Below are 12258 nucleotides of genomic sequence, written 5' to 3'. Positions count from 1 at the left end.
GCAAGGGATCTTTTATATACACCATCCCATAGACAGGATAGCACATACCATGCTCTTTGATGTACCAGTCGTGGTGCACTGGCTGGAGCGAGAAATAGTCCGGGCCCACTGACGGGGATTGATCCCAAACCGATCACGCATCAAGCAAGAGCTTTACCACTTGGCTACGTCTCGCCCCCTGCGAAACCAGAAGTGCTTGAGATTAATTGTACACTTGTAAAAACATTCAGTTCTATGAATTCCCTCTATAGGACTATAGAGGACATTAAACACGTCCAAGTCCTAAATTAGCTCTTTCAAGCAGACACATCATCAAATACATTTGTCAAACTCAATTATTTTAATTCATCTTCAGCAAACGGTCTACGACTTATATGATGATCGATTAGAAATGTGTAGCAAAAACTAAACATATTAACAGTCATTTAGTTCGCAAACATTGCTACACTTTTGACCAGCGACGGTTAGCTAGGGAATTGGCCCATCTCCAAAATGGACTGCAATCATTTTTAATACTGATGGATGGCAAAACCATATAATTATTGTTTTCCCTCAACTGTACGAACGACGCCAGGGTTAGAATCATGTACGATCGCATTCCAGTGCAAAGTCTGGCCCGTCGAGAATCGTGTAAACTTGGGAAGTGGACGTTACGTAGCGCAAATGGAGTTATTCTGTAACCCTCCAGGAAAGGTGAGGCTCATAGGGAATATGTTATTTATTCCGTCTGAAATGGCAGTCACACGACGCCAGCCGAATGTCCAAGAGTTTTCGTTTCACTAATATTACTAATGCATGCTTTGGTAATGGTAATGGGGCAGTAATTGGTGAGATATACTCGTAATTTGTTAAGCCGTAGGAATAATAACGTGTGCGCATATTTGTTCGACTAGGAAAGCTTAATTGTCCAATGATGGAAGAATGTGGTGCCAGGGCTTTTGGGGTTTACTACTTTTTTTTCCTTCTTTTTTGTTTTGCTAGACAAATTTGTGGTTATTCCATTTTGATGCATCGTGTGCCGGAATATCTTTGCGAAGACGGTGGTTCTATAGACTTAGTTTATTCACATCGTCCAGACAAATGTTATAACAGTGAATCAGCCATTCATTTTGGATATATAAATATACATAACTACAGAACACTGCTATAAAAGGGGCCATACTATTGTGTGCACATTAGCTCTACAGATGTCTATTTGACTGTGTGACAGTGGTACTAGGCTCATTTTGTTCCGATCATGTTGATTCAGTCATTTGTTTTGGATGTATATATATATATATATAAATATACATAACTACAGAAAACTGCTGTAAAAGAAGCCATACCAGTTTGATGAGCATTTGGGTCTACTGATGTCTATTTACTACACTGTATTAGGCTCATTTTGTTCCGATCATGGTAATGATGCTTCAGCAGTTTCTTTTGGATATACATGTATATATAAATATACATAACTACAGAACACTGCTGTAAAAGAAGCCATACCAGTTTGAGGAGCACTTAGATCTACTGATGTCTATTTGACTGTGTGACTTAGACATAGTTTATTCAGATCATGGTAATGATGACTCATCAGTTTGTTTTGGATGTGTAATTTGCATATCTACAGAACATTGTTATAAACAAGACTTATAATACTGTGTTTGCATTTAGATCCACTGATGTCTGTTTGACTGTGTAACAGTGGTACTAGGCTCATTTTGTTCAGATCATGGTAATGATGATTCAGTAGTTTGTATAGGATGTGTAATTTGCATAACTACAGAACATTGCTATAAACAAGACTATAATACTGTGTGAGCATTAGATCTACAGATGTCTATTTGACTGTCTGTAAAATTGCTTGCTAACAAGTGTTAAAAAGAAACAAAGAAAACAGAACAAGAAGAAGAAAGGTAAAGATGAAGCTGTTTTTTTGTTTTGGATGTGTAATTCAAATCATCAGGCCGTCTTTGTGAGAGAAGAAGCAGCTTAAAAGTCCTTAAGGGCCAGGAAAGAAAATGTGATGATTCAGCAGTATATTTTAGGATCATGACATTGTAGTGTGAACGAGGTCATTCTACAACAGCTTCAGCCCTACCAGCACCAGGAATCAATGCTTGGTGATGTATAAACATTTGGTGACAACTGATGAAATAATGATTAAATAATTTGTTTTGGGACAATGTAAAAGAAACGAAAATCATCTCGATTTTTCTGGAAGTCTTTTAAATATATTTTTGATTCAGGAATTTGTTTCAAATCATTTATTAGAGCATCTTTCAGAAGTCTTTAAATATATTTTTGATTCAGGAATTTGTTTCAAATAATTTATTGGAGCATCCATGACACAGTGGTGATAACAGTTTGCCAGTGGTACATAGTTTATTGCAGATAAATCAACTGCCAATGAAAGGATTCGAACCAGAGACCTCTGTGAGAGAATCATGTCAGTGACAAAGTTAATACGGAAATTGGCACTGTGACAATATGTTAAGCTACTGTCAATAGGAGTACGAAATGCAGCAGTTTGTTTTAGAAATGTAATTTATCACATCATCTTTATCAAGGTGATGATAAGTAACAGTTTATCTGTATCAGAGTAGCATATTTTATCATACATATTTTACACATCTACCTCTGCTGAAAGGATTCAAACTGTGGACCCTCAGTGAGAGAATAGCTTTACTGGTTGCGCTAATACAGACATTTCCAATATTAGCCAGAAGGATTGTTTTATACCATTACTTCTACACATTCGTACATGGAAAGTTTTGTTTGAAAAATGTTACAGAATGATTCGGAATGTCTAATGGGTGAGAATACTGGATGGTGGTAACAGCTTGTCAGAAACTATGGAAACACACATTGGACCATGTGTGAACAATCTTGCATTATGTGGGTGATGAATGTGATAATTAAATACATTAATGAATTATTACCATCATAACAATAACAATGTTTTGGACATGTAGTGTATGCACCAACAATATTTTGTGAAGAAATAAAGCTGTGACACAATATGCTGGAAATATGCAGATAAATATTACAATATTAGATATGTAGTGTACTAGAAATGTTTTGTGAAGAAACTAAAGCTGTGACAATATGCTGGAAATATGCAGATAAATATTATGATATTAGATATGTAGTGTACTAGAAATGTTTTGTGAAGAAACTAAAGCTGTGACAATATGCTGGAAATATGCAGATAAATATTATGATATTAGATATGTAGTGTACTAGAAATGTTTTGTGAACAAACTAAAGCTGTGCCAGTATGCGGGAAATATCCAAATAGAGATCTATGATGTTAGGTTGTATATTCATTTACTTTTGATGACAGATTTTGATATTGGTCTGTATATGCTGACATAGCTAGTAATATATTCCATCTGCATCATCGGTGATGCAATCTAGGTCATTGGTTGACAGGATTAATAACATCCAGTGTGGATCATTGACATTATGCAATCTGAATCATTGGTTGACAGGATTAATAACATCCAGTGTGGATCATTGACATTAATGCAATCTGGGTCATTGGTTGACAGGATTAATAACATCCAGTGTGGATCATTGACATTATGCAATCTGGATCATTGGCATTATGCACTTTGGATCATTGGTGATATACAATATATCAATTTGTATGCCAGTAAATTCTAGCTGTTTACATAGATATAACCATCTTTCAATGTTTTCACATAATTGTAGCCAGTTACAAATACAATAAACTTTACAAATCGGAGGATTAATTATTAATATCCCAATCCAGTGAACATCTTTTTTATGGTTATACTGAAACCTAAGATAAAACTTTAGTTTCTGAATACAGAAATTGTTTTTCAAGTAGAAGTGATGGATGTTCCAGATCTGTCATCATCATATTGTGTTGATGGACCAGTTCTGGTAGATTCTCCAGCCACTGCTAGGAGAACTGCCAGATTTAGGAAAGTGGAGCGTGGACCCATTCTCACAGCAGAGGAATTGCGGTTGGCAGAAATGGAGACTGGATTTGTGAGCGATGTTTTGAAGACTGGGACTGAAGGGTTAACAGAAAGCAGTGATTCAGGTGGATTTGTACCAGAGTCTGGAACAGGTGTTATAGATCAGTTTGATTCAGTGGCTGGTAAAGAAGAGTCTGGAATGGGCGTTACAGATCAGTTTGATTCAGTGGCTGGTAAAGAAGAGTCTGGAATGGGCGTTACAGATCAGTTTGATTCAGTGGCTGGTAAAGAAGAGTCTGGAATGGGCGTTACAGATCAGTTTGATTCAGTGACTGGTAAAAAAGGGTCTCGAGCTGGGATTGTAGGCCAGTTTGGTTCACAGTCTGGTAAAAAAGATTCTGAAATTGGAGTGTTGGATGACTTAACTGGTTCAAAAGCTAGTGACAAGAGGTATGGAAGTGGGGACCTTGTGGAATCTTTACTGCACTCTGGTGATCAGAGGTCTGAAGCTGATGTTTTAGGTCAAGTTATTCACTCTGGTGTTGAAGAAGAATTTGGACTTTGTGATGTAGATAAAACTTCATTAAAAGGAAGTGAAATAGAATATAAAACTGGAGAAATAGAATCAAAAACTGGTAAAAGAGAATCAAAAACTGGTGAAATAGAATCAAAAACTGGTGAAAGAGAATCAAAAACTGGTAAAAGAGAATCAAAAACTGGTGAAAGAGAATCAAAAACTGGTGAAATAGAATCAAAAAGTGATGTTTCAGGTCATCTAGGTGACTGGATTCAGTGTGATAATGAACCAGGATCTCAAACTGGTGACTTAGATGATCTGGCATCAAAAATTGGAAGAATAAAATCAAAAAGTGGTGAAGATTTAGGTGACATTGTCTTGAATATCAGTAAAAGAAACTGTCAGTCTTGTGATTTGGTTAACATTGTCACCAAAACTGGTAAAATAAGGTCTGAAAACCATCATCCTCGTCGTTCTGGATCTGATGAATCAGCATCCACTTCTGAGGATAGGTCAGAACCAATAAGTTCATCTGGTACTTGTTCCGAGACCGATAGTAATATGTCATCTGTTATTGTGGTTACTCATGATGCAATTACTAATTCTCCCATTGAATCATATGGGCAAAGAGCAAACACTGATGCTGAGCAGACACACAGAGAGAGTCGTAGGCAGCCAGACATTAGCACAAGAACTGAACCTATCACACAAGACTCAACAAAGCAAAGCTCTGACGTTCTCGATTCTGATAGAACTTCGAAGGTGCTGAATGCTGGCCAGAGAAACTTAGAAACCAGTGTTCAATCACAAACTGAAAGACTGATTGAATCTAGTATACAAGGCTCAACAAAACAAGGATCTGTATTTACTAGATATGATGTTAAATCACCACATGGGCAAATATCAGAAACACAGCAAGTAGATATAGAAACCTATGTGAAAAGACTGGTTGACCATCAAAGCTCAACAAAACAAAGATCTGCAGTTATTTCAGATGCTACATCACCGAATAGAGAAAGAAGAACAGAAACCGACAACAGAAAAAATAGTTTAGAATCCAGTGCACAAAAACAGAATGAGTCTAACTTGCAAAGCTCAACAAAGCAAAGATCTGCAGCAGTTAGTTCAGATACTACATCACCAAATAGGCAAAGAAGAACAGAAACTGACAACAAAAATAATAGTTTAAAATCCAGTGCACAAAAACAGAATGAGTCTAACTTGCAAAGCTCAACAAAGCAAAGATCTGCAGCAATTAGTTCAGATACTAGATCACCGAACAGGCAAAGAAGAACAGAAACCGACAACAGAAATAATAGTTTAGAATCGAGCGCACAAAAACAGAATGAGTCTAATTTAAAAAGTTCAGCAAAGCAAAGAACTGTAAATATTTTGTACAATATTCTGGGCACCGAACCAAAGACTTCCACTCCAGTTGACGTGTATGTGGCCAATGTGGAAGAGAGTGTCGTATTGTCTGGTTCTAAACAGAGGGTATTTCCTCACACGACCAAACAGAGGCCAGCCAATATATTGCTGTTGCTTTCGCACTGGGATTCCTTTGAGAAAAAATGTGTTGACGGTAGGTGGTGTCGTGTTAAACGCAAGCGCATGATATCCCATGTGGGATTTATATGATATTAAACAAGCTTTCATTTCGTATCATGTTTATGTCCCGAGAGAAATATTTTTCAATTGAAAATTATTTCATGAGAGTTAATATCCTATTTATTACCCATGATCGATCTTAATTTCTATCACTCATCTCGTTTCGTTGACGTTCCTGTAAGGTTGTAGTACGCCAGTCGATGACGTCAGAAGTGTTAGGTCCCACTTGGAGTTCTAGTGGGACGTATCACTTTGATATGTACCAAGATATTTTTAACCATATGGGTAATAATAATACAATCTATCACTGTTGTGAGGTATGGATAACGCAATTCCAACCCGAGGGACAAAATATAAACCTTGGCCCTTAATAAAACATTGTGTCCTGAGGGTTGGAAGTGCCTTATCTACAATGTATACCTCACAACGGTGATTGATTCTTTCTCTTGCCCATTTAATTACAGAAACAAAGGATTAATTGTGTAAGCTACGTACGGTCTGTTTATTGTATTTAATGATTTGTAAACATTTCACCTACAGGCTCCTTTACTCATAGGAGCGAGACGTAGCCCATTGGTACAGCACTCGCTCAATGCGCGATCGCTTTGGGATCGATCCCCATCCAGTGATGTGAGATTTCCGAGTTTTCGCTGAATTCTGCGTTTTCATGACCCAAATTCCACATTTTAAAATATTTTTCCGCGAATAAATAAAAATATAAATTTAACAGTTTTGTCCGACTTTTAAGCTTTTTACCGGTATTTCCGTCCTTTAATCAACACGGAAGTCATTCGACTTATCTCCCTTCCCGCACCAAACAGTAATGAGGTTTGCCGAGGTTTTCTGTTATTAGGTGACATTTCATTGGTTCGTTTTCGCCAACCGTGTATAGCGTTAGACAATTAGCCTGCATTTTGCCCCTAGACCCTAATCGGGGCCTGTCGGACCCAGACACCACTGAACAATTTTCAGAGTTTTAGACATTTGGTCACTCACATCCCTGCCCATCAGTGGGCCCATTGGGCTATTTCTCGTTCCAGCCAGTGCACCACGACTGGTATATCAAAGGCTGTGATATGTACTACTCTGTCTGTGGATGGTGCTAATTGAAACAGAGTAGCCCATAAAGTGGCGACAGCGGGTTTCCTCTCTCTCAATATCTGTGTGGTCCTTAACCATATGTCTGATGCCATATAACCGTAAATAAAGTGTGTTGAGTGCGTCGTTAAATAAAACATTTCTTTCTTTCTTTCCTTTAATTATACGTGAAAAAATATAGTCCACCTTATTCAATGACATAAAAATGTAACAATTACTTAACAGTAAGTATAAAGTTAAAAATATTAATTTATTAATTATTATTTTTAAAACAATGATACAGAACCATGAGTTATGACATCACGTGTATGTGGTCAAAGGCCATGCTGTGTGCTCTTTTGTCTGTGAGGAAGTGCATTTAAAAGAACCCTTGCTGCTAGTGGAAAGATTTAACGGGCTTTACAATTGTCTGATAATTATAAGTCACAATTACCAAATGTTTGACATCCAGTCCAATGGCTGATGAAAGAAAGAAAGAAATGTTTTATTTAACAATGCACTCAACACATTTTATTTACGGTTATATGGCATCAGATATATGATTAAGGACCACACAGATTTTGCGAGGAAACCCGCTGTCTCCACTACATGGGCTACTCTTTCTGATTAGCAGCAAGGGATCTTTTATTTGCACTTCCCACAGGCAGAATAGCGCAAACCATGGCCTTTGTTGAACCAGTTATGGATCACTGGTCAGTGCAAGTGGTATACACCTACCCATTGAGCCTTGCGGAGCACTCACTCAGGGTTTGGAGTCGGTATCTGGATTAAAAATCCCATGCCTCGACTGGGATCTGAACCCAGTACCTACCAGCCTGTACACCGATGGCCTAACCATGACGCCACCGAGGCCGGTCCAATGGCCGATGATTAACAAACTTTAAACTTTTCTTACAAAAATTTGCTTCAGAATGTATCAAATGAGCAAAACCTAGTTGGATATATTTTTGAACAAGGAGTTGTAAAATGAATGACCTATACGACGGACACAAGTGTAGTGTTATATTTTTGAACAAGGAGTTGTAAAATGAATGACCTATACGACGGACACAAGTGTAGTGTTATATTTTTTAACAAGGAGTTGTAAAATGAATGACCTATACGACGGACACAAGTGTAGTGTTATATTTTGGAACAAGGAGTTGTAAAATGAATGACCTATACGACGGACACAAGTGTAGTGTTATATTTTGGAACAAGGAGTTGTAAAATGAATGACCTATACGACGGACACAAGTGTAGTGTTATATTTTTGAACAAGGAGTTGTAAAATGAATGACCTATATGACGGACACAAGTGTAGTGTTATATTTTTGAACAAGGAGTTGTAAAATGAATGACCTATACGATGGACACAAGTGTAGTGTTATATTTTTGAACAAGGAGTTGTAAAATGAATGACCTATACGATGGACACAAGTGTAGTGTTATATTTTTGAATATATATGTATATAAACATTAAAAAAAATTAATAATAATTGTCGGTTCGATCTAAAATCTATTTGTTACATAATGGTAAACTGTAGATAGTAGATTGAAAAATGGATGGATATTGGGGTGGGTGGACGGATGGATGAATGGATTGATAAAGTGGTGGATGGATATGTGGGTGGGTGGGTGGATGGATGGATGGATGGATGGATTGATAAAGGGGTGGATGAATATATGGATGGATTGATAAAGAGGTGGATGGATATGTGGATAGATGAATGGATTGATAAAGGGGTGGATGGATGGATGAATGGATTGATAAAGGGGTGGATGGATGAATGGATTGATAAATGGGTGGAAGGACATGTGGGTGGATGAATGGATGGATGGATTGATAAAGGGGTGGAAGGACATGTGGTTGGATGGATGGATGAATGGATTGATAAATGGATGGATGGATATGTGGGTGGAAGGATGGATGGGTGGATGGATAGATGGATGGATTGATAAAGGGGTGGATGGATATGTGGGTGGATGGATTTATAAATGGGTGAATGGGTGGGTTGATGGATGGATGAATGGATGGATAAATGGAAGAATAAATGAATGAATTGATGGGTGGGTGGATGGAGGGATAAATGAAGGGATGGATGGATGGATGGGTGGAAGGAACAACCATTGTATAGTGGAATGGATGTATGGATGGTCCAGTGGTTGTTGAGTATATAGATGGATGGATGTATGAATGGATGTATGGATGGATGGATAGGTGGATGAATGGATGAATGGATGGATGGATGGATGGATGGATGGATAGGTGGATGAATGGATGTATGGATGGATGGATAGGTGGATGAATGGATGAATGGATTGATGGATGAATGGATGAATGGATAGATGGATGAATGGATGTATGGATGGTCCAGTGGTTGTTGAGTATATAGATAGATGGATGAATGGATGGATGGATAGATGGATGAATGGATGGATGGATAGATGGATGAATGGATGGATGGATAGATGGATGAATGGATGTATGGATGGTCCAGTGGTTGTTGAGTATATAGATATAGAGACTGATGGATGGATAGGTGGATGGTTTTAGGTGGTTGTATGGGTTTGGATGGATGGATGGGTTTTGGGTGGTATAGGTTTGGATGGATGGATGGATGGATGGATGGATGGTCCAGTGGTTGTTGAGTATATAGATGTATGGATGGATGAATGGATGTATGGATGGATGGATGGATGGATGAATGGATGTATGGATGTATGGATGGATGGATGGATGGATGGTCCAGTGGTTGTTGAGTATATAGATGGATAGATGGATGTATGGATGTATGGATAGATGGATGGATGTATGAATGGATGGATGGGTGTATGGGTGGGTGGATGGATGGATGGATGGATGGATGGATGGATGGATGGATGGATGGATGGTTGTTGAGTATATGGATGGATGGATAGATGGATGAATGGATGGATGGATGGTCCAGTGGTTGTTGAGTATATAGATGGATGTATGGATGGTCCAGTGGTTGTTGAGTATATAGATGGATGGATGGATGGATGGTCCAGTGGTTGTTGTTGAATATATAGATGAATGAATGGATGGATGGATGGTCCAGTGGTTGTTGAATATATAGATGGATGGATGGATGGATGGTCCAGTGGTTGTTGAAAATATAGATGGATGGATGGATGGATGGATGGTCCAGTGGTTGTTGAATATATAGATGGATGGATGGATGGTCCAGTGGTTGTTGAATATATAGATGGATGTATGGATGGTCCAGTGGTTGTTGAGTATATAGATGGATGGATGGATGAATGGATGGATGGATGGATGGTCCAGTGGTTGTTGAATATATAGATGAATGGATGGATGGATGGATGGTCTAGTGGTTGTTGAATATATAGATGGATGGATGGATGGATGGATGGATGGATGGTCCAGTGGTTGTTGAATATATAGATGGATAGATGGATGGATGGATGGTCCAGAGGTTGTTGAATCTATAGATGGATGAATGGATGGATGGATGGTCCAGTGGTTGTTGAATATATAGATGGATGAATGGATGGATGGATGGTCCAGTGGTTGTTGAATCTATAGATGAATGGATGGATGGATGGTCCAGTGGTTGTTGAGTATATAGATAGATGGATGGATGGTCCTGTGGTTGTTGAGTATATAGATGGATGGATAGATAGATGGATGAATGGATGGATGGATAGATGGATGATGGATGGATGGTCCAGTGGTTGTTGAGTATATAGATGGATGGATGGATAGATGGATGAATGGATGGATGGATAGATGGATGATGGATGGATGGTCCAGTGGTTGTTGAGTATATAGATGGATGGATGGATAGATGGATGAATGGATGGATGGATAGATGGATGATGGATGGATGGTCCAGTGGTTGTTGAGTATATAGATGGATGGATGGATAGATGGATGAATGAATGGATGGATGGATGGATGGATGGATGGATGGATGGATGGATGGATGGATGTATGGATGGTCCACTGGTTGTTGGGTATATAGATGGATGGATGGATGGATGGATGGATGGATGGTCCAGTGGTTGTTGAGTATATAGATGGATGGATGGATGGATCAGTAAACAAATTAATGAATGAAAAATACATCAACTGTCAAATTATGGTAAGTGGGATCATTTCATTTTCATTTCAACTTATTTTAACAATAATATCCAATTAAGGTTCAAGCACGCTCTCCTGGGCACGCACCTCAGCTATCTGGGCTGTCTGTCGAGGACAGTGGGTTAGTTGTTAGTGGTTAGTGAGAGAGAAGAGGGTGTAGTGGTCTTACACCTACCCATTGAATCATTAAAACTCGCTCTGGGTGGGAGCCTGTACCGCGATGTGAACTCAGCAATTACCAGCCTAATTATGTCCAATGGATTAACCACGATACAACTGAGGCCAGTATATATAGAGAGAATAAATAGTTACTGCCTGAAGATATCAGTCCTATGACTATATGAAGCTTACAATTGTAGGGGTGTACTCCTTGAGTCGTTAAAAATCGCTCTGAGTGGGAGCTGGTACCGGGCTGCGAACCCATTACCAACAAGCCTTATGCCCGATGACTTAACCACGATGCCATGGAGGCCAGTTAGTAGGATCAATAAACACATGAATGAATGGAGGAGTCAATAAAAGGATATTTGGTAATTTTGACATATAGTCTTAGAGAGGAAACCCGCTGCATTTTTTCCATTAGTAGCAAGGAATCAGAGCTTTTATATGCACCATCCCACAGACAGGATAGCATATACCACGGCCTTTGATGTACCAGTCGTTGTGCACTGACTGGGATGAGAAATAGCCTAATGGACCCACTGACAGGGATTGATCCCAAACTGACCGCACATCAAGCGAGCGCTTTACTGCTGGGCTACGTCCTGCCCCTGATCCAAAAAAAAATTAAATTGTTTTATTTAACGACGCACTCAACACATTTTATTTACAGTTATATGGCGTCAGACATATGGTTACGGACCACACAGATTTTGAGAGGAAACCTGCTGTCGCCACTACATGGCCTACTCTTTCCGATTAGCAGCAAGGGATCTTTCATTTGCGCTTCCCACAGTCAGGATAGCACAAACCATGGCCTTTGTTGAACCAGTTATGGA

At 38.8% G+C, this 12258-nt stretch overlaps 1 protein-coding gene across 1 annotated transcript; it reads left to right on the top strand.

Moving 5' to 3' along the window:
• Window positions 1-3840: 3840 nt before the first annotated feature.
• On the top strand, window positions 3841-6084 carry LOC121373034 (sericin 1-like). Its single transcript, XM_041499477.1, has one exon. It carries the CDS (start codon window positions 3841-3843, stop codon window positions 6082-6084), a length of 2244 nt encoding a protein of 747 aa, XP_041355411.1.
• The last annotated feature ends 6174 nt before the right edge of the window (window positions 6085-12258 follow it).

Source organism: Gigantopelta aegis, chromosome 5 (assembly GCF_016097555.1).
Source record: "Gigantopelta aegis isolate Gae_Host chromosome 5, Gae_host_genome, whole genome shotgun sequence".
In the NCBI taxonomy this organism is placed as follows: Eukaryota; Metazoa; Mollusca; class Gastropoda; order Neomphalida; family Peltospiridae; genus Gigantopelta; species Gigantopelta aegis.
This window is presented reverse-complemented; position numbering and strand designations above follow the sequence as displayed.

Excerpts from the sequence above, each read along its gene's own strand:
- LOC121373034 (XM_041499477.1), top strand. The coding sequence starts at position 3,841 with ATGGATGTTCCAGATCTGTCATCATCATATTGTGTTGATGGACCAGTT.